Raw genomic sequence first — 27,745 nt, 5'->3', positions numbered from 1 at the left:
TTGACTAGTTTAGTTTTGGTTATCTTGGCTTGAGGTTATGTGGTTAAAGTTAGCTTAGTAATGTTAGTATGGCTTCAGTTAGCTTTCTTTTGGTTGGCTTGGCTTCAGGTAATGTGCTACAGTTAGATTTGTTTAGTTAGCTTTGCTTCAGTTAGTTGAGTTTGTGTTAGATTGACTTCAGGTAATGTGGCTTTGCTTACCGCAGTTTAGTTAGCATGGCTTCATTTAGCTTTGTTGTTGTAAGCTTGGTTTCAGGTAAGGTCGCTTCAGTTAACTTAGTTGAATTAGTGCTTAGTTTCAATTAGCTTAGTTTTAGTTAGCTTGGGGTGGCACGGTGACCGACTGGTTAGCACATCTGCCTCACAGTTCTGAGGACCTGGTTTCAAATCCGGCCTCGCCTGTGTGGAATTTGCATGTTCTCCCCGTGCCTGCGTGGGTTTTATCCGGGTACTCCGGTTTCCTCCCAATCCCAAAAACATGCAGTGTAGGTTAATTGAAGACTCTAAATTGCCTGTAGGTGTGAATGTGTTTGTGAATGATTGTTTGTGCCCTGCGATTGGGTGGCAACCAGTTCAGAGTGTACCCAGCCTCTCTCCCAAAGATAGCATGCCCGCGACCCTAGTGAGGACAATCGGTGTAGAAAATGGATGGATGGATGGATCGTTAGCTTGGTTTCAGGTAACGTTGCTTTGGTTTCCTTTGTTTTGGTTAAATTGGCTTAATTTTTTGTTGTTGTAGGTATCTTATCCTCAAGTTAGCCACACTTCATTTGTTTAGCTTCAGCTACATGTTCAACTGAGCTTCAGTTAGTTTTTGGTATCTTAGGTATATCTCAGTGTGGTTTATTTAGCTTAGCTTCAGGTAGCATGGTCTTGGTTTTCTTGGCTTCCTTTATCTTAAATAGAGTCAATGCCAGTTACCATAGCTTCAGTTATTTTCACTTCTGTTTGGTTAATTTTAGGCATATGTTCGGAAATGCACTCCAAGCGTACTTTGTACACTCCGGACCATTCGGAAACTCTGAGCATTGTTGGAATGGGCTGTTCGTTTATTCAGAGCACCACACTGGCAGTGCTGGAGCGCGGTCCGGACTCTCTGACCGGGCGTCAGGCAGGACGAGCGTAAAAGCTGTTCAAACAAGTTGTTCAAGCAAGGCAGTCGTTCGTAAATTCAAAGAAAAGGAGTGCGCTCTGCCTTTCAGAACACTGCACTGTCAGAGTAGAGTTAGAGCATCGGATTGAATTTCTGAAAGCATCCTTCGTTAGCTTCGATTAATGTGGTTTAAATTAGTTCAGTTAGTTTAGTTTAATATAGCTTGGTTTTAGTTGTTAGTTTTTTTTCCAGTTTCCACTAGCTGAGCTTGATTTGCGTGGGTTACAATTAGTTTAGTTAGCTTAGTTTCAGGGATCTTTGTTGCAGTTAGTTTGGCTTCAGTTAACTTAGTTCAATTAGCTTAACTCCGGTTACCTTTAGTTTTTGGCCGGAGCACTGGCACTAACACTGGACAGGACACTTAACCCACTTTGCCTACGAATGAATGTGGTTGGATGTCTGGTTGTATTCAGAGAGGTGGTAGGTGCAGAGTGGCAGCCACACTTCTGTCAGACTGCCCCAGGGCAGCTCTGCCTACACAAGTAGTTTACCACCACCAGGGTGTGACTGAGGAGTGATTGATTAATGCATGAAATTGTAAAGTGTCTTTTAGTGTCGAGAAAAGCGCTATATAAGTGTAATACATTTCTATTATTAGTTTTGGTTAGCTCACCTTAATTTATCTCATCTTTAAGTGTAGGTTTCTGACATACAGTACTTGAGTTGTAAGTTGCCTTTACTCATCGGCCATTACCCTCATTCTGGGAACCTTTGCGCTAGCTGCCCGCCAACTTTTTTCTCTCCCTTTTGCTGCCTGATTATACTGTCATGCTGCAACTTTATGCACTCAACACACACAGCTTCACCCTTGCTATAGATTTATGATTTAATTCCTCTTTTAATATTAGAAGGGCTTAAACATGCACGCAACCATACTTTTAATGATGCACTGTGGGTAATGATGCTGTCGCGAAATTGAAGCGATGGCGTCTAATTTTGAATACGGAGTACATTTGTTGGCAACCCGTCACAATTATTACTCAGGATATGGAACAGGCAGCGGTTTTAATCCATCACAAGCGCTCGCAAGTCTCGTGGGACTCTGGTTGCTTTGTCTCTTTTTTATTATAAATTCACAGCATTAATGTTTTAGAGCCAGTGCCTTTAAAAAAGAAAAGAAAAAAGACAAACACAAAGCTAACATCACATTTCCCCATTTTTACATTTTTATTTAACTATGTCTTCTATATTTGCATTTAGTGAAGGTTGTCGCGGGGGTGGCGTTTGATGGACTGCTAACCACACTAGCCACGGTGATATTTGCTGGGTCAAATCCTCCCAAGCGAGCAGCAGGGGAAATCTGAGCAAGAACTAAGAACATAAATGATCATGCTACTTCATTAAGTGCCATTGGGACACTATGAGCATACTGTGTATTATAATAATAATAATAATAATAATGATGATCCTAATAATGATGATGATAATCATCATAATATTCGCTTCCTCTCACAGCGGGAGAGCTGCACAATCAGACAGTCAAGCCTCTCTATGTACTTTAATCGTGTGACCAGAATTATATATTGAGACGTAGTGAAGCAGCATGTGGCTCATTACCCAAGGCTATTCTTGCATACTGCGTTCCAATTAAATGTTTGAAGACCTTTTAATACAGAGATTCCCTGTAGGAGGAACACAATGTTCCAGAACCATCCACAATAGGAGAAAATTCGCAATGTAGAGAAACGACAAAAAAATCTATTTTTTAAAATTATTTTAAACCTCCTACATGCTTTAAACACATTTAAACTTATTAAAACGCACTTTTTAAAATATTCCTTAGCACCTGTTCTCACTCTGTTGCTGTCACTGTTCTCCAAATAAGAGTGTGTTTGCTTCAAGCTGTTTACTGTAAAAATTTCACATAAAATGAAAAAAAAAAAGAAATAAATATTGTATATTTAAACACCCAAATGTTCAACTAAACTATATAGTTTTGTCTAATAAAACTCTGCTCGCGTAATGCTAACATTATTATGTGAAACACCATAGAAATGCTAATGGAAATTAGCATCCATGTTACAGTAATTCTAAACTTCCGAAGCAATGCTACTTTAACTCACATGAGCAGCAACACATTCAAACAGCATACAACAATAATTACTAGCATATATTTTTTTCTGCTCTGTGGGAACAACAACTATGCTGCATGGCTAGTTAGGGACCTTCTCTGCCTCTTCTGCTTGCTGTTTTGCTGCTTCTCTTCCAGTAGACCTCAGTGCTGCCCTTCATGTTATAGCACATTGTGGTTCTATACTCAAGGCACGCAACTCTGAAGTCGGACTTGCCTGTATTCTGTAAAAACTCCAAAATGATGGCTTTTGGCAGTTAAGTAATAACAAAATTGTTTGGTTGTGTGTCACAGGTTGTCGGGGAGCAACATGCCGTCGCCCGTCGTCAGCAACAAGAACTGGCTCCGGTTGCATTTCGTCACTGACAACAACCACCGGTACCGCGGTTTCAGCGCACACTATCAAGGTGAGTGAGCACATTAGTTTAAACATACACACACAAAAAACCTTCGACAACCCTATCATAAAATGGACAGTACAAGGTGTATTGGTGTACATTTGTCCATTTGTATGGTAGCCAGGCTACTCTCAGGTTTACCAAGGATGCCGTAAGATGACTGGACCATACCAGTACCATTTTTATTAGTGATGGCTTGGGGGGAAGTTTCCATCGTGACGTAAGCGAAAAAGAGTGTAAAAGTCTTGCAAAAATAAAATTAAATACTATTGTAATGCAATCCTATGCTAGCGTGTTACTTCCTGGTTCATAGACGATATTGAAAAACAATGGAAACCTACGATTTCTATTTATGGATTGGGGGGACTGTTTTATAGTCGACAGACAAATCAAATAAATGACCCTAACAAGTGAAACAAAATGTGGGTTATCATTATTGTTTGCATTTGTCCAGTTACACTGTATGGTAGCAGGCTACTTCCTGGTTCACCAAGGATGACATATGCGCTAAAAAGCTGACAAATAAAATACAAACGACAAGAATGGTGTTCATTTTTCCAATTGTATGATAGCATCATACTTATTCTTGGGCGATGACATAAGATGACAGAACCCTAGTGCTTTTTTCGTTTTTCTTTACCATTTTCATGTGCCGTGTGCATTGATTGAATGGAGAATTTACACTTTCATGTTTTTTGATGAATGGTGTGTGCATGAGGAGGCATGGATTTCATTTAGCATCACAAAGGTCTGCTTGGTTGTTTGTTTTTTTTTTATTTGGCTGTAGATGCGAAGTCATACAAACATGCTATTCTAATGTAATCCCATTCAATCTTCCAAGGTAAACTTCTTGTTTCTTTTTTATGATTATTATAAAAGTGATGGAATTGCGTCAGTGGAAATGTCATGAATTCCTCTTCCATTATTACAGCCTGCTCAGTATCATTGCGTTCGATCCGCACATTAATAACACCCGTGAGCGGTATTAGCGGCTAACACTGACAGATTTATGGTCCCCTGTGGGAATAGTCCAACCTTTTTAACCCCTCTTTTTTAAATAAACGTTGGCCTCAAATGTACCCAGCTGGTCTCAATGTAAACTAATTTATTTTTTGAAAATTATTATGATTCCTCAGTGCGATGGTCTTATATGGTTGGTTATGAACGCATATGGTTCCTCACATATCTGTCAGTTTTTAATTTGATTCAAACCACCCGTGGTTCTTCTAATGATTTAGATCCAAACAAAAATGCTGGATTACGATTGATTTATGGATTTATTTGATTGCCCTACAATACAAAAATGGCAAAGAACGTTTTGGTAGTTCCTTTTGTTCATTTTATTTATCTTTATCTTTATATTTTATCTTATTTATATTTGGTTATCTCTGTGCCATCTTCCTGATTGGCTGACAGACAAGCTGACCGCCTCCCCTCGGGATCAGCTTAATTGATCCTGATTGATTGCCTGATTCTGTTTTAAAAGGTTAATCAGGGTTGTTAATGAAGTGTTGCGGGTGGAAAAAAGTTGCTTGATTAATCGAGAGCTGGTTCCCTAACGAGGTAACAAGAGCTGTCAGTCATCCTTACTGCAAATATTAGGATTATTGCTTACTGGGCTTCATACGCTCACCAGCCACTTTATTACTGTGCTAAACACTGGGAAACGCCAAGAGTTGTCTTTTATATGCTTTTCTTTGAAAAATTGTACAGCGTAATACAGGGAATGCGGTATACAAAGTATTCTGATGAACACGGCAGATGCTGTCACCCTTATCCTAAACAAGAGTTGTGATTACAAACATACAATTGCTATTAGTTTCTTCGAACTGGGAGTACACAAATGAGGCCCAAGCTGCTTTCCGTGCATTTGCTCTATCCAAGCTCTCCTCTTCTTGCATGAGGTTATTTCTGTACTCCCTGTTCCAAATAACTGCAAACAATTGTATGTTTGTGGTCTTACTTTTGTGGAGAGGTCTTTTTTGTGTGACAGCAGCTTCTATGTTAGTCAGAAGAGTATTGCAATCATTTGCTTCTGCTCTATACAATATCTTCACTTCTTGCAAGAATATACCTCTTGGGTTTTCCAGGTTTAGGCTTACTGCAAGAGGGGAGGTTGCAGAAAGCAGAAGCAAAGGATTGCAATACACAAAGTCTAACAGAAGCTGCTGTTGCACCTATACTAAACATGAGCCAATTTGTAACTGTTTCCAGTTACTTGTAATGTTGAGTAGAAAAATAAGCTCTGCCAACTAGACGAGAGATTGTATATTAGAGAAATTGGATAGAACACACTTTAGGCAAGGCCTTCTGAGTAGCAAGGCAGCTTCCGTCTAACTTATACGTAACACACTGGAAAAATTATTTTATCAAAACAAGTACAAAAAATTGTTCCTAAAATAAGTGAAAAAAAAACTGCCAATGGAACTAGTATAACATGTCTTGATAAGATTCTTAAAATAGGATGGTAAAATATTATAAATGGAGTGCACATCAGAATCAGAATCATCTTTAAGGAATTTGTCTCTGGTAGTTGGAGCCGCTCTAGTACGACAACAGACAGTCAATTGACAGAGACCAATTTTGAGACATAAAGACATTGACAAAAAACAGTCACTGAGCAATAAAGGGTTAATAGTTATCTGGTAATGCCGGTACATTTTTTATTTTTATTTTTTTAACAATTGTGCAAAAGATGCAGAGTCCTCTAGCACTTAGAGCAGTTCGAATATTGCAATAGTCCCGTGCAATGACCATTGTGAATAATAGAATAATAACCTCTTGCTGGAAGACAAGATTGCGTAGAGGAGAAGTTGCTTAGCGCAAACGATGGAATGCACTACACAAGGTGTTCTGACCATCTCATCGACTGCTGTCTCACCAACATGAAACATAAACCACTTTGTGTCTGCAAATATACAGTTGTTCGTAGTTAGTTGGACATTATCTGAATTTCGCGCTCATTGGTCTCTCCATTCTAAAGGTGGATGTTATTTTAGTTTGGTAACAGAGTATCAAAACAATTCAACTTTTTTTCCACCATTCCGGGAGACAACGTGAGCAAATGTACTTTGGCAGGTTGTCGTCGCTTCCCTAAGACGCTCACTCCGAGACCTCCCAGGGAGGCTTTGGCACTGCCAGTTAGATGGTCAGACTTTCTTTGCTCGTTTGTGTGTGTGTGTGCGTGTGTGTGTGTGTGTTTTAAGCCATAGGAGGTGAGCCAATTGGCTCGCATAACCATCTAATTGTGGCTCCGTTCCCCAAATTGTGAAACGGTGAATTAGACAAGAGCGGGGAAACGATGACATTCGGCCAGGCTAGCTTGGCTTTGTCTTAATATTTGTCCTGCTGTTGTCAACTAGTGTATAATGAGCATATGTGTCCATGTGGGTGTGTGATGGATGGTCTGTACAGTGTGTCGAATCGCTTCCAGCCACAGGGTCGTAATTCTAAATAACGTTTGTCTACTTGTCACTTTCACAATGCTTAATTGATGGGAAGACTTTGGACAACAACGGTATATTTGCTCACTGGTCCCAATTATGATTATACAATGCTATATATGATAATAATGATGACAATGTTTGATTTTTGTGGTTGTAGTTAGTGATGTACACCTGCATTCCTGTTTGCAATGTTTCAACTTTCTTACAAAAATATTAAAAACTTGTTATATGAGTGGGATGCAATTCTACATCACCAAGCAAATATAATCAAATAAGAATATGATTAAATGAATGAATACAGGCAGCATGGTGGAATAGTGGTTAGCATATCCACTATATAGTTTTGAGGTTGGGGTTTCGAAACCGGGCTGTGGCCTTCTTGTGTAGAGTTTGTATGTTACCCCATGCTTGCGTGGGTTTCTGTTTATGTTTCCTCTCACATTATATAAACATGTATGTTAGGTTTGTTGAAGACTCAAAATGTTTCATTTAGATGTGAATGTGACTATAAAAGGTTGTTTGTCCGTATATGCCCTGCAATTGGCTGGTGAACAATCCAGGGTATGCCCCACTTCTCGCCCGAAGTCAGCGTGGATACACCTGCAACCTGACTGAGGATGGATTAACAGATAATTAAATTAATTTTACATTTAATATGTATTAATGTATATGGATACATTTAAAAAAATATATATATATGAAAATATATAAACTCATGTACAATTAAAATAAATGCATTTTAAAGACTTAAATATGTATGTAATTAGTAAAACATAATTTGACTGTATTTATTAAGTATTGTAAATAAGATGACTATGTAAATGTAATGTAAATGAGCTAATTACAATTAATGCAGTATTACACAACTGGAAAATTATTTCACATTTCTTATTATTTGTCATAGTCATAAATCCATGTAAATGTAATGCTCATATATTTCCAAACTTTTATTATATTATTTTGATAGATATAATACTACTCCACTATGAGATATTGTAATATGTTAGACTACAATATTTGTTTTTATATATTCTTGATATAAAAAATATACAATAAGAATATATGAACATTCATTTTGGCCTAATATACTAAATTTTGCCAGTCATCTAGAATTCTAGATACTGCACTTACTGTAAGATGATCACTTTCAGTATAATACAGTACAGTTGTACACCACAATAAAAGTTGCATTATAAAATACATGCAAAACATATATACACACAAAAACTGATAGAAAGATACATATTTTAAATAAAATATTATGATGAATATGATATTTTTCCAGTCATGAATACGGTAAAAGCGCTGAGGATCATGCAGTGCAGCTTGTACAGACAGCATTCCATCACCAGAGACAAATAAGTAAAGTAAATAATGTGCTCCGAGGCCTTGGCCTTGTCAATCACTATTCCATCTATAAGGCTTAGATCTTTTTGAATACTAGCCTCCATTCAGACAGCCTTAATAATGCGCTGCACGGCGGTCCTTGACACGCATGTCACTTGCTACCGAAGGCATGGAGTGTGGAGCAGGTTACACGCGGTGCATGGATGTCCTTCGGCAAGGGGTGCGGTCATGTGTCACAATAGAGACAGCAGGAAAACATGTCTCACTGGTCATGCTGAAGAAATGAAAGTAGCTGTCAGGAATTGTGTTTTATTCTATATTTGTGGCATTATAATAATAATATCCATCCATCCATTTTCAACACCGCTTATCCTGGTTAGGGTCACGGGACGCTGGAGCCTATCCCAGCTGACTTCGGGCGAAAGGCGGACTACACCCTGAACTGGTCGCCAGTCAGTCGCAGGGCACATATAGACATGGACAACCATTCGCACTCACATTCACACCGTCACCGTCGCTGCCTGCACCAAAGTCAGGCGAGTGTACCACTACACCATCAGTGACTATAATAATAATAATTATTACAATAATAATTATTATTAGTCGTAGTAGTAGTAGTAGTAGTAGTAGTAGGAGTCAAAACAGTGGACCAGCTCTACACCCTTGGCACGGTCCTCGAGGAGTCAGAGTTTGGTCCGCATATCCAGCAGTAAGTCGGACTTGTTTCCGGTGAGGGTTGGACTCCGGCAAGGCTGCCCTTTGTTACCGATTCTGTTCATAACTTTCATGTACAGAATTTCTAGGCGCAGCCGAGGTGTAGAAGGGGTCCGGCTTGGTGGCCTCAGTATTGCATCTCTACTTTTTGCAGATGATGTGGTTCTGTTGGCTTCATCAAGCCGTGACCTCCAACTCTCACTGGAGCAGTTCGCAGCCGAATGTGAAGCAGCTGGGATGAGAATCAGCACCTCCTAATTTGAGACCATGGTCCTTAGTCGGAAAAGGGTGGCTTGCCCTCTCCAGGTCGGGGATGAGATCCTGCCCCAAGTGGAGGCGTTCAAGTATCTTGGGGTCTTGTTCACGAGTGAGGGAAGAATGGAACGGGAGATCGACAGGCGGATCGGTGCAGCGTCTGCAGTGATGCGGACTTTATATCGATCCGTTGTGATAAAGAAGGAGCTAACCCGAAAACCGGTCGATCTACGTTCCTACCCTCACCTATGGTCACGAGCTGTGGGTCGTGACCGAAAGTACAAGATCCCGTATACAAGCGGCCGAAATGAGTTTCCTCCGCAGGGTGTCCGGGCTCTCCCTTAGAGATAGGGTAAGAAGCTCGGTCATGAGGGAGGGTCTCAGAGTAGAGCCGCTGCTCCTCCACATCGAGAGGAGCCAGATGAGGTGGCTGGGGCATCTGATTCGGATGCCTCCCGGACGCCTCCCTGGTGAGGTGTTTCCGGGAACGTCCCACCGGGAGGAGACCCCGGGGGACGACCCAGGACATGCTGGAGAGACTATGTCCTTCAGCTGGCCTTGGAATTCCTCGGGATCCCCCCGGAAGAGCTGGATGAAGTGGCTGGGCACAGGGAAGTCTGGGCGTCCCTGCTAAAGCTACTGCCCCCGCGACCCGACCTCGGAAAAGCGGTAGAAAATGGATGGATGGATGCCCTGCTTGGATGTTGTCGTATCAGGCATTTGAGGCCTCAGGGCAATTACACAGAAGGGGGAAAAAAACCTATTAAGCGTGGATTAATTATGACACAGGTTTGATCTTTTATTCATGTACGGATCACATGCAAGGGAATGCACCATCGACTGTGTATGAAGATGCATTATTCGCAGGCTACGGTGGCGGCTCTTACTCATTCCCACTGGTAAGGGGAATAAAGAAACATGAATTCCATTAAAGCCAGGGAAGCAGCGCTTGTGCAAGTTGTCAACAGGCTCACAGTTATAAATGGTGACACAAATTTTACAGTTCAGGTTCCCTCGAAATAGGTCAACTTCTGTCATTACCATTGGCCGGAGTTATTCATACAAGAGGAGCAAGCGGGTGGGGAGCTGTAGAGAGTGGTGGAACAGCTCATCATATGTGCAGAAATAGAAGTGAGGCTGGTTATTTTTGAGAACCTGTTCAGGAGTCAGTCGGCCTCGATTAAAGATAACAATTCTGGCATAAAATGGCTGGCTGGAGAATGAGCCCAGCCCTGTAACTGTGGGTTCTGTTATATTTGAGTCCAAGGAGAAAGTCTTTGGAGTCCATAATGGTTACAATTTTGCTTTATGACTGCAAGACTTTGACTCTAACAAGTAGCTGTAGTTGTACTGTGGGCAGAATTTTTAGTGTTCCAGGTATGTACAAGCAAACAAAGTTTTTAGAGTCCTGGTGCTCCCGGTCTTGCTTCATGGCTACAGACCTTACACAGGACTCATTTGGCCTCAATTAAAGTACCTTGGCAGCAGTATCCTCTTTTAGGGAAGTCAAAAGACGCCATGCAGAGTAATTGAGTCCCTGAGCCAGAGTGTTTGGCTCCAATATTTTACATTCAAGGGCTGTGAGACCGGGAGTTTTGTTGCTCCCTGTCTTGCTTTATGATTGTGAGACCATGGCATTAACCTTAAATGTAGACTGGACTTTTGGTGCCAATTCCCTGAGGGAAGTTGTCAGATCTCTTCTGTAGACATTGTTCAAGAACTCAAAGACATCGGAGACCGAGCATGGGGTGTAATAGAGTCCCTGAACCAGAGTGTCGGCCTTCTACATATTTACATCCGATGCCCAAGTAGAGTTCTGGTGCTCCCAGTGTAGATTTATGACTGTCAGCCCTGGAACTGATATCCCTTATAAAAATTTGTTTATAAAAGCTGCCATGCACCTGTGCAAATTCGAAGTCTCAAAAAATATATTATTTGGTCCATGTTCAACAACATTAACATTGCATTGGGGAATGTGAAGCTTTAGCGGCGCGAGCGGAACTAAAAACCAGGGAGAGATTCCGGCGTTCTACCTATAAACTCACAGATTTTAAAAGCACCAACTTCAACCTCCCTGAAATCCCCCGTTTCTAAACCTGTTAGGCGGACTTAAAAGACGAAGTGCTTATGCACATTCAAAAGAAAATGCGGCGTGCAGTCATATACAAACACATGGAAAGAGCCCCCCCCCCCCCCCCAAAAAAAATTGCAGGGGTCTTTTAAGGATGTATGAAGGTGATTCTAGTGTCCTTATGGCATATGCTCTGCTAAATACTACATAATGAAGTAATAGTGACTTAATAGAGTTTTCAAAATGTTTCCAAACAGAGCTTTTTTTTCAAGAAATCCTGATAATGTGCATTTATGCATCCCTAATTTCTCCTTTATTTTAGTCTTTAAAGGCATATCAGTAAATACCTCTCACCATACAGTATATTTGCAGTGGTACCTTGAATGAGTTTTCAAGTAACAAGCCCTTGCTTTGTCTTTAGAGTTAGAGTTAAGAATGAGTTTCAGATACGCTGCCGCACGAGTGTTTTGAAAAAAAAAGAGAGCGACTGTACCAGATCTAGTTTCAGCCATTTATTAAATGGGATAGTCCCCCCAAAAAATTTAAAATGAAAACACTTGCAAGGAGCATGGACAGGGTGCTTAACACTGAACAAACTGTGTAGTAAATCTGACATCACTCACTAGACCACATCTGTCTGTCTTTCGTTTTATTTACACTTTTAAAAAAGCTGTTTGTTTCTTTACATTCTCTTTTATTGTTTTTATATTTTACAATGCATTGCTATTTTTCTTTATTAATAACATTTTTAAAAAATGGTCGTTTTGGGGGTGCTGGAACGGGTTAATGACGTTTCAATTTATTTTAATGTGAAAGATTGATTGATTATTAAGTAAATTGAGTTACGACCTTGGTCATGGAACAAATTACACTCATAAGTCAAAGTGTACTTGGTGTGTAAGGAGGTTTTGTCCCACGCTTAAGTGAGAGGTGCGAACAATCTGGTTTCCTACCCAAGAGCCACCAATCACATGCCTTCTTTCTCGTCATCTTTCCGCATGACCTATTCATGAGGTTCTGTCTCTGCGGGGTGTTGGGATTGACTCTTAATGAAAGGGCGACGGCGCGATCTGTCAGCCTGCCACCATAGCAACCGACCACTATAACCATTAGTCAGTCGTAGAAAAAAGAAAAAATTGACAAAAGAAAGGCGAGTGCCGGTACGAAAACATTATTCAAATGTGCGACACCTTCGAGGAGTGAAATAGTACTGGGCATTGTTGAATGCATGGTCTGTACATACATTATGCCAGAGGTCCTCAATAGGCGGTCTCGGTTCCAGATCTGGACCCAGACAGTACATTTACCAGACATATTGTTCAGATTGGATCCTTTCAACGGATTTACAGTCCTGTGGTTCGTTGCTTTACAACAGTGGTCCGTTCAGAATGTGCCATAGTCTATTACTAACCTAATTTAACACATTTGTAACACTACCACAGTGGACTTAAAAATCGACCAGGAAAACATGTGACTAAAGTTTACTTAACAAATAAAACATTTATTAGTTAGCCACTCCGGGCAGTAACTTCATTTCCAAGGGCTGAAAAGGTTTGGCACAAAAATACTATACATCAATGTGACTATATCAGATATGATTGGCATGCTATTTTTAATAACTTAAGATGTCAGATGTCCCTTAAAGTCAATCAAACATCAGACGTAGTGTTAAATAGCAATCAAGTTCAATGAGGTGCTTGCTTTGCCAATTATCTCTGCAACATTTTCATACAATCAACACCACATTTTACATTCTTTACAGTGGGTACAATACCAAAAAAATGTTCTAAGCACTCTAATTTACACCCAAAAATGAACAAATCAAATAAGGCGCTGTACACTAGAGTGGGCTAACTCCATGTTTGTCATTTTCAATTTAAGTGCAAACACAAATAGATAGAGGCAAATCTTTCAGATAAACTCAGTCACTGCCGTGGACGTTTTTTTTTTTTTTGTCAACTGTAATCCAACCGGTTACTGTCATTGACAAATATGATCTTGAAGCAACTTTTTCAACGAGTGGATGTGGAAGAGGGTCTCCCCCAGCTTGTCTATGAGAATCTGGTTTTTAAATCACTGTAATGACTAACAGATCCCAGTAGATGGCGGCGTTGGATTTTAGATCAGCACAGCTTTTGACGAGGCGGTGAATCTCAGCTCGTCTCGCTTCTCTCGATTATGAGAGAGAGAAATTCCAGTATGTACGAAGAACATACAATTATATTGCCACAGAACAATATTTTGATGTCTTGGAAATTCAGTAAAATTGCCCTAAAGCGGCTGGCAATATAGGGAACTCTGCTTTGAAAACGGCTTGCCGTGAATGAGTTGATACTAGTCTAAATCTAGGTTTAATTCCAATTTTGATATGTAGGAGGCACTCCATTATTGCAATCAATACTTGTTTTTTTTGTTTTTTTGTTTTTTTTTATATAAAGCTTGGGTGCCAGTGCATCTGTATTTTAGTATATGTGAATATGTGAACATTATTAATAGTCCTTCATGAAATATTACAATTAGTCAGATAGACCACTTTTACAATAAACTTTTAGTGGCAGTCATAAAACTTAAAATTATTCTCCTATAAAATGACCAAAAAAATGAGTTAGCCCACTCTCGTTCTCAGTGGCTAAAATAAAATTGAATATAATTGGCTCTTTTCCTTAGCCATGGCAGCTAGTATTTGCTATCCTCACGTGGCCATGTTAAAACGTGCTAAGCCCAAATGTTGTGTGTTAAGTAGTGCATCTTTGTGTGTCTGGCTAAATAAGTTATTCTGAGAATGCCATGATATAATCATAAAAGAGCTGTGGTGTTAGAATGACTTTCCTCCAAATAAAAAACGTTTCAGCCCTCTGGGTGTCTTCTGTTTTCTCTTAAGAAGTAAAAATTCACCTAAATTGTTCATAAAAAGCATCAAGCTAATATTAGACCGGGGAACACTTTCTTGGTAAATGCATCTCGACAAGTCTTGAATTAAAGGTAACGTTTGCACAAATTTAATCCGGTTTGTGTTAATTTTTCTTTTAAATCAAACATTTAAGCCAATAAATGTGGTTTAGTTCAATACATCTGGCCCTCCATCTACTGCGAGAACATCACCATGGGGATGTTTAACTTGAATGCATATTCACACAGGTTTTAAGACACACTAAACACAGCCAATGAATTAGCTCAGGTGAATACAAATAGTTTGCAGATGAATGCATGTGGCAAATGGGACATTTTCTTGCAGCAAAGCGAGGGCACACATCTAACGGCTCCATTTTTCTTGTTGGACATAAAGGCGCCTTTGGAAAGTCAAGATAAAAGCATATGATGTGAAACGTGTCATTGGCTTCATGCATCAGACACAACAGCAAATGGATGTAGCAGAATAAATACTTAATTGTAATTGTTGGGGTTTTGGTGAGATATAGTTAACAAAGCATGGATCAATTTACAGAGACATTAACTCTTTTATAATTGTTGTTTATCAAATGCCAACTGACATTCTCATTAATCCAGCAATATTCAGTATTAAAATCCAGTACCTTTCAATGTTTACTTTCATTTGTCTTGTTTTCTTTTATTTAATAAATATGCCATAACGCCAGATATATAATAGTCGGTATTCTGTATTTTTGTATTTGTTTTAATTGTTTTAAATTGATTTCTTTTTTCATTTTTTTAACTAAAATGTCATGATGAAATTGGGATTTGACCTCATTCTTGGAAATGTGTTCATAGTCAGTGTTAAAGCTGTATTTTGTTGCATGATAAGCGGAACGGAAGATAAATGAATGAATGAATGAATGTATCTTTCACCCTGGAGTTTACAAGACAAACTAGGCTGGTCTCCCAAGAATCAGGAATGGTTAAATGGAGATTGTTGTTGTTATGACACACATCATCAAATCTTTGCAAGTCGAGCCAACCCAACACAAGCGGCAATTTTCTTGACCTTCTTTTGTTGTTCTCTGAATGTGGCGGCAGGACACCCTGACATGAAATTGATGTTATTTTTTTGCCTGTCATTGTCTGTTTAGCGTGCCACTCTTCCTTCTCTTAGCATAGCGTGTGGAGAAGAACCGGCCACTTTTTTTCCCTCCATTCCTCGCTTGTCTCTTGCTTTATTATTATGATTCTTATTCGCACCTCTTTATCCAGTCTGTTCTGATTTCTTTCTTCTCTCTGTGTGTTTTGTTCTCTTCTGCAGTGAAGCGCTCAGTAGATTTTAAGTCGCGGGGCGTTAAATTGTTCCCTGGCAAAGACTCCGGCGGCAAGTTTTCAATCTGTGAGTTTGCATCTTAATGTCACTGTGGCTAATGAACTAACGTGTGCTGATGGCCTTACTTTTTCTTGTCTCTTTTTTCCTTTTGCCTGCTTTTTGCTTCTTAAAAAAATGGCTTTTCAACACTTAAGTGCCTTCAATTTATTGTGCCTTATGTGAACCATATTTTGTTTAAGCACAAATATGTTGAAAATCATTTTTTAGAGTGACGTGTTTTGCCTGTAAAAATGTTTTGGTTTTTTTTTGCATATAGATTTTTGATCACAATGTCTCAGTTTATGCATGTGTTTTCTTCTAATCATGAGCACGGTCTTTTCACTAGCTCGCTTTGTGTTTTTCTTACCCTTCTTTTTGGATACTGCCTTGCATCACCTGCTGCTTGCTCGCTGCTTGTACTAGTGACCAGGGGGTCCTCAATTCATGATGGCGTTCCGTTCCTCTAGGCTCATCCTAAAATGTCTAAATCTGTGTGGTAGTCATGATGCGCCTTAGCAGCATTTATCCACTATTCGTGAGGGAAAGGCACATAGAAACAAACAACCATTCGCACTCACATTCACACCTACGGGCAATTTAGAGTCTTCAATTAACCTAGCACGCAATGTTTTTGGGATGTGGGAGGAAACCGGAGTGCCTGGAGAACACCCACACAGGCACGGGGAGAACATGCAAACTCCACACAGGCGGGGCCGGGATTTGAACCCCGGTCCCCAGAACTGTGAGGCAGATGTGCTAACCAGTCGTGCACCGTGCCGGCGCCTTGACACTAAGATACATAAATTGGCAACAAAGCACTGTATGACCCTCCCTAACTCCCTTCAACATAGTTCCTTGGCACCAAGATGTCATAAGTTGCCGGAAAAGCATATACATTAGAAAGTGCTTTGGCCTGAATACAAAACAACGAATAAGTGAATTTTTCAGCCAATAATCGAAAATAGGTTCCCAAAAATAACCTGTAAGTGAGTAGTGAACAGCAAATATGTGGTGGAACACTGTAAAATAGAGTTTTGTTCCAACGCTGGTGATGTAACCCAAATTTGTACGCAAGTCTGCAGTTGTCTATAACAAACCTATTCTAATACAGCATTTAAGTCACAATTACACTATTTGCATGAAAAACACATATAGGCCATAAATATAAAACAATTCAATGCTACGGTAGCAACTGCATTAGCTCCGTCATGAACTGAGGACCATCTTTATATGTATTTACCCAAAAGGTTCATAAAACAAACACCACCAACTCAATGGATTCATTCACAAGAAAGTGAACACAAAAAAATCTGAAAACTAACTTGGTCTAATTATACACAGGGGTGAAAAGGTCAAATTGTGAGCCTTGAGTGGGTCAGACCTCTTTGCCAAATTTGTCCACTGTGTAATTCTTGAGAATATTGCATCAAGTTGTGATCCATTCTAATTTGAAACAAGAACTGCGGCAACACTCTATGTATTCATATGAGTTTATAAGAACAAGTCTGTAAAATGAAAACAAACATCAATAAGAGCCATGGGTTCATTAATTTATAAAGTGCCAGAAAACTGCAAAAAATACTAACGGTACATATTTCCATGTACACCTATGTTCTGACTCCTCGATTTAAATAAATCCGGCACACTGGTTGGGCTAATTATATACCATGGCAAAATTATCACATTGTGGGCAGCTAATGGTTCACAAGCCATTTGACCGTGGTCGGTAAAGTGAAAATGGACGCACTGATATGCTTCCATGCGGGGGAAACAGCCTCTTGGACATTTAAGAATGAGTGTGGCATTCTTTTCTTTTTTGTTAGCGAGCTCCCAGTCATTGAAGCTGTCAGCGGCCACTTTCATCCCGCATATTTTAGAGTGCTTTCACACACTATTTCTTTTTCCACTCCCTCGCTGCTCTCCAACACAGACATGCTTGCTTTAAGACATATTTTTGTATGTAACCATGATGATGTGCGCTATTATTTTAACCCTTTAACTTCACTGACACTCATTTTGGGTTCCGTGGTCATGCGTGGACAGTGACAGGGAATGGCACACTTCCAAGGACGCACAATCATTCCAGATGCATGAATAAGAGAGGGCGCCACATACGCTCGCCTGTGCTTTTTCACCTAATTCATTTCAAAACTTTTTCCCCCATTAATTTAACTCCTAACCTGTATTGGTGAACTGTAAAAAAAATAAATAAAATATTGTGCACACACTCTCGGAACTGGCAATGTGGCTGTGAATTACTCAATCACATACAAAACTATGTTAAATGAAAGTCAGCACATACCTGCCACCATTTAAACTGCCTCTGATTGAAATGTAAAAGTTCTTCTAGTAGGAAAATCTGGCCTTTGAACAGGGGTATGTTGACCTTTTATATCCACTGTATGGTAAAAATCAACAATCATATCAGAGCTTTTAATTGGCCCAAAGATAAGGTTCGGATAAGTAATTGGTTTTGTTCATTTGCTGTATTGGCACAACAGTTGACAAATTTAGGATAAAACGATATGACATAATTCATTGTAAATTAATTTGCGGAACCCCACGTTACGTTTCACAGACCTGCAAAGGTCTGGGAACCCTAGTTTGATAACCACTGCTTCACATGGCACAGTTGTACCTAATGTTGTGTCCGATGCGGGATGAGTTAGTCAGCACAGACGCTCAGTCATGTTCCTGACAGGTCGCCCAGTCACGCTTGCACAGATGTGAACAATTTCAACACTGATTAGCACAGCCTTGATTGGGTCAGATGTTAATTTTCTCCTTTCTGACTGGTTTAGCAACCAAAGCGAGCGTGCACGCGTGTCGCACGTATCCGCTGTCGTAGTACGTGTGCGCCTCTGTGACGTTGTTTACGTGCCTACAAGCCGGTCCCTCTAGGGTGCGCCGTTCGAAGAGTCCATATGGTCAAATTAGCCGCTCCAGCAAAGCAGCAAACTAGCCTGTCGGCGAAACAACACAGGCAACCACCTGCACCTGCTGAGTGTACACTGACTGTTTGTTAGCTGGCCACACCACCTCGAACAAAAATTAAACAAAGAAATACATGCTCGTAATGTAAATGTCAATGCTGCGATGCTAAGTATCCAAAACATGGACCATGTGTCAGCCAAATTAGCGGGATTGTTGCCATGACAACACACAGTGCGACTCATTTGAATGTCATCGGTATGGCAGATAATTAGCCAAATAACAACGTATCAGACATACTGGAATGTTAGTTGTTAAAAAGTCAGGGGGCTTCAAATTAGCAACTAAATTAATTTATGGGTGTGTTTACATTCAATGAGGTGTTAAAATCTGAAGTAATTAGCATATCAGGGGTTATTTTGGAAATTGATTAAAACTGTTGTTTTGGTCATTTGGTTACATGACAACGGTGTTTTTCGAAGCTTTGAGTGTTAAGTGGAGGCCAAGTACCCTCCCAAGGACTTCACAGTCAAAACAGTAATGGCTGTAATACTGCTATTTGACCGATTACTGACCGAAGACGCTTATACTTCCAAAAATCTTATTTCACACATCACTGGTTTTAGTCGGCAGTTACTACTCATGTAGGCAAAATTGTTGGTACTCTTCTGTTCAAGAAAAACTAAATCACAGAATATGATCCTAAAACATTTTAGATCATTTCAAACACATCTTACAACAATATCCTTTAAAAAAAAAAGCTTACAGATGAGTCGATTTAAGAACAAGTTGACCGCAAATGTGCATATACATGCACATACGGCAAAGACTCTCTGTGACAACCCAGGCTAAACTTACCTCCGACCCGACATATAAAGCTTGTCTCTCAGTCGGGGTTTCAGAAAGAGGTTTTTTTGTTTTTTGTTTTTTAGCAAATAGCTAGGGAGGTTCCAAAAAAAAAAAAACGTGAAAAGGTGAATTTGTGAATAGTGAACCTCAAATATACGGGGGATTATTTTTGTTTGTCCAAATGCGAGAAAGCAGTTTAAACCAGGAGATAAGACAAGAAAGAACTAGTGACAATGTATATTCTTTAAAAAAAAAACAGCAGCTCGTCTTGACAGTCACTTCATAGAGAACGGAAGTCACGGGAGGCGCTCAAACGGTGGCAACACAACAAACCGACGCACCACCCAAGTCGCCCTCGGCGTGTTGTTACGCCTCTACCGCATTGTCTTTGCCTCATCTCGTTTGAATCACTGTCGTCACCTTACAGCGACATCTCATCAGCGTCGCTCAAAAAGACTACATATTGTTTTTCTGGCTTTTAGAAGTGGGGAAAAAGTTCCAACAAACATCGCCGCCGGGTTCGCTGTGATGGACCTCGTGCGTCTTCATGAAGATTTGCCGAGTGAAGTCGCTCCCAGGGTTTCTTCCCGAAGCCGCGGGGTACCAGAATACAAACAAGACCGAATCCGGTCACGAAGAATAATTCCATTGTAATACAATGACTAATTTAGCTCTAGCTCAATCATAACCTATTTTAGCAGATATTGGGCTTCATTAGGTATTGTTATTTTTAACAAGTAAAGTTATTCGTGTGATCTTAAAGTTACTACGTTAGTAGAACGTTCCTGAAGGGAGAACGTGTGTTGGCGTACTACAGCACAAACACAACACACCATGGGGTTGTTACTTATTCACACACTGATATTCCAAAGGTTTAAGAGGGGGAAAAAAAGTTTTGCACTATAATCTTGCCTTGACGCGGCGAACAGTACTCTCTAGGCAGATGCTTTTTTGTTGAATGTTTAAGGATTTCATGTTTAATTTTTTAGAGTCAAGCTACCTGTTGCTGTACTTTGTCAGTTACTTTTTGTTTTGTTTTCTTTTTTAGGCTGTGTCAGTTTTGATTCATGCCAACACAAATGCAAAGTAGAATTAGTACTACTACCAGTAGAGTACAGACTCCATCAAGGCTGAAAAACTGTGTTGACGCGGCTGTATACCGTATAGCCATATACAGCGGACCCCCTCACTTTATTCATGGAGGAACGGTACCGAGACCGGCCGCGCATAGCGGAACTCTGTGAATAATTGACGCTATCTTATGAAATTTTTTTTGTTTTTTTACCCCCCTGCTTGGCCGTGCATGAACAGCTAACTCTCAAAACCGTATTTTCAAGGTAAATTCTTTGTGACTCTTGACGTGTGTCCCTGCTTGTCCACGTGTCCTTGTAGTAAATGAAGGTGGCGTGCGACAGGCGTCAAACTCCTGCCCCGACCCGGGAGAGCCAGAGGATGGTAAACGCCACGGCAACGACTTCAGGTACTGTCTGCGCTAGCTGTGGCGCATTTCAGCTAAAACGCTGGTATTGTAATATTTACTGAAACATGCATTTTTTCTGTGAACTGGTCTTCCATTTGTCATGTTTCTGCAGCATTGGCAGCGTGGTACAGTTCACCTGCGACGAAGATTATGTACTCCAAGGCAGCAAAACCATAAGCTGCCAGAGAGTGGCCGAAGTCTTCGCAGCCTGGAGTGACCACAGGCCCGTCTGCAAAGGTAAACAGCTGGATTCAGGCAATAGAAAAAAAGCTTGATGCTGCTCAAACAAATGCTACTGTGTATTCAAAAAAAAAAAAGAAACAAACAAGTGAATTCATTATACAGCCGCCCTGTCTCATGCATATACACCTTTACTACTGTGGAGCGAGTGGGCATCCAACAACATTGCAGCTCTGCTTCGCTTTAGGCTTGAACATGACAGTGTCTCCATGTCTTGGACATGACAGTGTTTCCATGTAGTCCAACCGTAACTTGCAAGAAAACAAAATGCTGGATCTTGGTTTGTTATCTCCTCTCTGCTGTGTGGTGTGTGATTGAGAGTACAGTTTTGTGTTGACCAGGGGCGGCACAGAGGTGGCTCCTGACTAGTGCCTACTCTTGCTCAAGCATGTACAACTGTGCGTCCAACACTACAGTTCTCAGTTTAGTTTTTTTTTGCATACAAATCCAACATTTAAAGAAGCATCCTTTTCATTGGACAATGTCCTGTCTCGTGCATATAAGCCACTTATTAGCCTCAACCCCTCTACTGTGTGGTGTGCCAACAAGAATACAACATTACATCACCATGGAGAACAGAGGTGAAGCTAGGGGGTGACTAGTGGCTACGTTTGCTCAAGTGACTACGAGTGTGCATCCACCAATGCTGGAGCTTTCTTTGTTTTGTTTTGGTTTTCGCATAAAACAACATGTAAAGATGCATGCTCTTCATTTGGCAGCTATCCTGTCTCATGCAAATGAGCCACAGTTCACACTGCACCCCTTCTACTGCAGGTAGGGTATTACTTTGCGTTACCATGGCAACCGGGTAGAGATAGGCGTGGATGTTAACTACTAACTAGTGCATATTATTATTACTACTACTACTACTACTACTACTAAAGCGGCTGCACATCCAACAACACTGCAGCTCTCCCTCTTTTTAGTCGTTGGTAGTGTTTCTGTGGTGTAGGCCAGGTGTCGCATGTGAAAGAAGAAAATGGTCGATATTTGCAGAGTCTAGCCTTTTAGTTGTTTTTATGCTTAATAACTGGACAAAATTTAAAGCAACATACTTTTCATTGGACCGCGACAGTGTTGCAGTTACATCATTTATTTATTTGTATGACATTTTGACTTTGAACCATTCTTCACAACAAAATTATAAAATACACCCTCCAGGTAATCACTGCTTTGGTCAAATTGGCTCCAGTTTGACACTCGGCCTGCTTTTCTCAGGTTACCGCTCGCGTATAGAAGCGGCGTGTGACGAAGACGGAGGGCGTCTGTCACATTAAATGCCAAAGTCGTTTGTCAACGTCGGCCTTGCCGACGGTGTCACACTCAGGGCTACAGACACATATACTTGAAAATATAAGGAAACAAATATGGGGTGCATATCCCTTTGTGGGAGAATGAAATGAATTATTTAATCACTTGACTGATAATAATTCAGCAATCAAACTCAAAGAATGAGGTAAGCATAGTTTGGGATAAGAAGGCAATTGGACTGTTCCATTCTAAAGATGTTAGGACAGTCTTTCCCAAACTTTTTCAGCTATTCATCACCTCTCAACAGAGTTGGCGCACCCCCCTCTCCCCCGGAAACCCTATAAAAAGAAAACATTTGGATAAGGAGACAATTTAGAGAGCACGTCTGGATTGTTACATACAGTACTTATTTAAAGACTGATTTTTCGTAACTTTTTAACCCACGCACCCTCTTCAACATCCCAGCAGAGTTGGCGCGCCCCCTCTCCCCAGCAAACATCTGGATAAAGAGACAAGTCATAGAACACTTTAGGACCATTCTTACTTTAGGACTTCATTCCGCACACTTTTTCCATCCCGACAGTTGGCGCACCACCTCTCCATCACGCTCCCTAGGGAAAAAAAAAAACATTCAGGTAAGGAGAACATTGAGAGTTAAATTTCGGACCATTCTTACTTGAGGAAACATCATTTCCCAAAAGCGTCTTAAGCCACACATCCCCTTAAACAACCTGGGCAGAGTTGGTGCACCCCCTTCTGGCCCAGACTCGGACACGTGCTAAGAAGATTGTTCTTTAGTTCGGAGTTTACAATATAGAAGAAATTTGATATTAAACTATTTTCTTTTCAACATACTAACAGAGTTGGCGCACTCCTTCTCCCACGCACACTATGTAAAAATGAAAACAAAATGTGGATTAGAGGTCGGTTGACAGAAAACATTTGAAACATACAATAATGTTCACATTTGTCCCAAGCTACGCTATGACAATATCCCAATTAGAGAAAACATGGAATTGCTATTTTTTACATAAGACTGGAATTTGACTTTTAATATTGGGCACCACCAAGGTCAGGGATCATCAAACAATTTTGACTCTTATGGACTGACTCCGCAAATACAATCTCCTCGTAAGTAAAGTTAATATAAGTCCATCCAAATGTTACGATACAACAGCCTCCCTCGGTTTCGGATGGGTCCACAACAATCAACCTTATTATCCAAGTCATTATTGCAGATATTGCACTTCTCGATTCCTTACGATTGGCAATTTAATATGTTGAATGCCTGTTAGAGAATCATCATCATCACCAAAGACAAAATAATGATCATTTAAACGCCTGCCAATAAGTCTCGGGCATGACGATTGGTTAAGTGTCCTCCCTCCAAGGAAGCCACTAAGTTTAAGAACATTATGTAACAGTGATTTGTTTGCAATAAAGAAGCAGCATTATGAGCAACTGCACAGAAGGCAACTTTGTTTGACGTGAGAAAGTGCTCCGTACCGCTCAGCATTTGTTGCTTAGTAACAAGGCTATTATGTGCTTGGCCTCGCCATCCGATGTAATTCATGGGAATAATATACTCCAGGTAACGCTTAACTGCATATAACATTAAACAGCCATACTCTTTCATGTTATGTTTGTGCTGCGTGTCTGTAATAGGGGTCCAAGACTGCAACTAAGGTCACAGATTGGTACATACCTTGGTTTCCAGATCACATTTTGGTTCACATTCGGAGCAATAAGGCATCCAGGGACCCCTTACAAGGGAGAAATTAAAATAGCAAAACGGCAAAAAAAAATGTATTAAGTAGACAATTGAGAGAACATTTCGGGTCCTTCCATTCATACTTCAGGAATATCTTTGAAAACTTTGAGGCCTGACACCCCCTTCAACATCCCAAAAAAGTAAACAATTTGATTCAGCTGAGAGAAACCTTTTGACCAGGGGTCAGCAATCTGCGGCTCCAGAGGCGCATGTGGCCCTTTCATCCTTCCGTTGTGGCCCTCTTTGATTTTGGAAAATAATGAATATTGAATCTAAATTAGAATTTGTTTGTTTTTCAAATGTAATTATAAATTTGAAGATTATGGTGCTCTTGTAAAATTAAAATACCGTTAACCATTTTTATGTATTTTTTTGTCCCTTAAAATATGCGTCACAAGCGCCGATGTGCGACACCTGCCGTCAAGTTTTATTGAGCTATCCGAAATGGCTCTTTGAGTATTAAAGGTTGCTGACCCCTGATTTAGACCCATGCATTCTTACACACACCCCTTTCAACATCTCAACACAGTTGGCGCACTCCGTCTTCCCCAAAGAAACACTTGAAAAATTGCTGGACAGACTTGAGAAACCATGTATGGAAGATTCCATTGTTACTTTTCTACTGCCTTTCATAAACCGTTTGACGCACCACTCTGCCTAACACAGCCTGGAAAATAGCTAACATTTGAATGGGGAAACATTTCAGAGAAAAATGTGTCCTTCCATTCTTACTGTAGGACTATGTTTGATTAACTTTTTTAGTTGTGCACCCCCTTCAACTTGCCAACAGAGTTCTCGCACCCCCGTTACCATAATCAAAAAAGATTTTGTGATATTTTTAATTAAAGTTTGAAAATCTAAATATTGAGGAAATTATGATATTTAACATCCATCCATCCATTTTCTGAGCCGCTTCTCCTCACTAGGGTCGCGGGCGTGCTGGAGCCTATCCCAGCTGTCATCGGGCAGGAGTCGGTCTACACCCTGAACTGCTTGCCAGCCAATCGCAGGGCACATAGAAACAAACAACCGTTCGCACTCACAGTCATGCCTACGGGCAATTTAGAGTCTCCAATTAATGCATGTTTTTGGGATGTGGGAGGAAACCAGAGTGCCCGGAGAAAACCCACGCAGGCACGGGGAGAACATGAAAACTCCACACAGGCGGGGCCGGGGATTGAACCCGGGTCCTCAGAACTGTGAGTCTGACGCTCTAACCAGTCGTCCACCGTGCTGCCGATATTTAACATTTTATTTTTAATTTGTGGGGATAGTTGGTATAACCGGCACGGTGATAGACTGGTTAGAACATCTGCCTCAGAGTTCTGAGGACCGGGTTCAAATGCTGGCCCCGCCTGTGTGGAGTTTGCATGTTCTCCCCGTGCCTGCGTGGGTTTTCTCTGGGCACTCCGGTTTCCTCCCACATCCCAAAAACATGCGTGGTAGGTTGATTGAGGTCTCTAAATTGCACCATAGGTGTGGATGTGAGTGTGAATGGTTGTTTGTTTCTGTGTGCCCTGCGATTGGCTGGTGACCGGTTCAGGGTGTACCCTGCCTCCCGCCCGACGATAGCTGGGATAGGCCCCAGCAGCCCGCGGCCCTAGTGAGGATAAGTGGTAAAGAAGATGGATGGCTGGATGGATAGTTGGTATAACTCTCCCTTCCACCCCTCAACAACAACAAAAAAAAGCCAAATTCTGGATTAAGAAACAATTGAGAGAAGACATTTGGACCATTCTTACTTTAGTTCAACCTTACCATTACCAAGCTAATTTACAGTATATGCTGTAAAATGATTTTTTAAAAAGCCCCTACACTGTATATATGTGTAAATCAGATGAATCTGAGTATACCAGGGTTGCTTGAAGGGCATCATTTTCATAACACTGACAAGTGAGACTTTACAGGTATTTGAACCACAGGCGAGATCAGTCCTTCCCAAGCAAGTATACACATAGCAAATAAAGCCCTCCAGGTCAAAATATGATGCTTTGGTGGATTAGTTAAGGAGCATCGCATGGAATATTGAGTGCATTCCGTTTGCCCCCCTCATGGTGGAAACTTTAATATGCAACATTGGAAATCTTTTTTTTTTTTTTTTTTTTTCTTTTTTTTTTTTTTTTTATAAAATATGTAGGTGTGACGCTAATAGACTCTTTACATCTAGCAACCGGGCTTGTCGAGATTAAGCTGCCATCCGAAACACCGAGCAGCCTCGCCAACTGCTCCATTATACCACAAACGCACGTAATTCCTTTCGGCAATTTTAGCTGAGGTGCAGCGCGGTGGGCTTAAATTGGTGCAAATGCGACGGCATCTGTGGAAAAAAAAGGGGAATTGTGGGCGGATTACGCTGTCAGTGCTGGTAGCCTCACAGGCGGGCTCCGGTGAATGTAAATGTCACATCAGCTCTTCTTTGTCACAGAAGAAGCTGAATGGAGCAAAACAGGGATTTGATCTTCAAATCAGTTGTACTACCAAAGACGTTTTCCCCGCCTCCCTGTTGTGCTTATTTGACTACTAGAATTTGACTCTGAGTGATATACAGTATGTTGGACACATACAGGAGCATTAGTTGGAAAATCCATGAAGCCATCTTCCAACGCATTATGGTTTAGAGAGCAAATTAAAATTACAATAAAATACAGGGAGATTGGAGCCAAATAGGGATGAATAGCAAAAATCCGCAAGTAATTGACGCCCACACAAAAACGTTTGTAATTGTCTATATTGGAGATGCCACGACATGGTGGTCAATCTTTTTTTTTTTCTGTTAGACAAGGGCTATGGCATGGCTACAGCATAGACATGGTAACTTGGCAAAAAGATGCCACAAGATGGCGGCAAAACACTACAAGAAGCTCCTCAACTCACTTTGATGTAGTTCCATGGCACCAAGATGCCACAAGATGGAGCCAAAGCACACACATTATTTTGGCCTGAGCACAAAATTATCAACAGGTAAATTTGCAAATATGCGAGGGACATTTTGATACCAAAAACAAAACAATTATTACAAACCCACATGGAACAAAGAGCGATGACAGCTGAGGGTTGACCTTTTTCATCCACAGCACTCCATGAGTAACATCGTTAGAAAGGAACATTGTGTGGGGAGAACATCGGGCCATCTTATTGATGAACAAGCTCATTCGGTCCAAACCTGCAAATAAAGTCAGCGTGGACAGAACATGTGCTTTCGTCACACAAGTAAACCAAACTAAATGGGGAGGAGTTGGAATAAAACAACAATTATTTAGTAGCTCTAAAACACAATGGGAATAAACAAGGCATATCATCCTTCTGTCCGTTCTGACGACACTTTTTAGAGGCAGACGGACAAACATAGCGAGTGTCCATGTGGCATGTTGATGAATGGACAGATGGCGAGACCGGCGAGCCAAAACTGTGTGTACGAATGAGTGTTAGTGTGTGTATGCGTCTACACTTCAGGGGGGTGTTCGGTTGATCTCTTTCAATCTCCAGTCTGAATGAAAGATGCCTCATTGTACATGTGTAA

General features: G+C 40.7%; 1 protein-coding gene across 6 annotated transcripts in view; it reads left to right on the top strand.

The window, feature by feature from the left end:
- csmd3b (CUB and Sushi multiple domains 3b) overlaps window positions 1-27,745 on the top strand; it is a 386,559-nt gene that overhangs the window by 232,972 nt on the left and 125,842 nt on the right. For 5 of the 6 annotated variants that reach the window (XM_061760284.1, XM_061760282.1, XM_061760281.1 and 2 more), the window contains 4 exons: window positions 3,518-3,630; window positions 15,653-15,730; window positions 20,876-20,963; window positions 21,076-21,200. In XM_061760284.1, coding sequence (XP_061616268.1) covers window positions 3,518-3,630; window positions 15,653-15,730; window positions 20,876-20,963; window positions 21,076-21,200 — 404 coding nt within the window. The remainder of the gene's footprint in view (window positions 1-3,517; window positions 3,631-15,652; window positions 15,731-20,875; window positions 20,964-21,075; window positions 21,201-27,745) is intronic. The other variant, XM_061760283.1, reaches the window with a different exon arrangement.

This window comes from Phyllopteryx taeniolatus, chromosome 21, assembly GCF_024500385.1.
Source record: "Phyllopteryx taeniolatus isolate TA_2022b chromosome 21, UOR_Ptae_1.2, whole genome shotgun sequence".
NCBI classification, from domain to species: Eukaryota; Metazoa; Chordata; class Actinopteri; order Syngnathiformes; family Syngnathidae; genus Phyllopteryx; species Phyllopteryx taeniolatus.
This window is presented reverse-complemented; position numbering and strand designations above follow the sequence as displayed.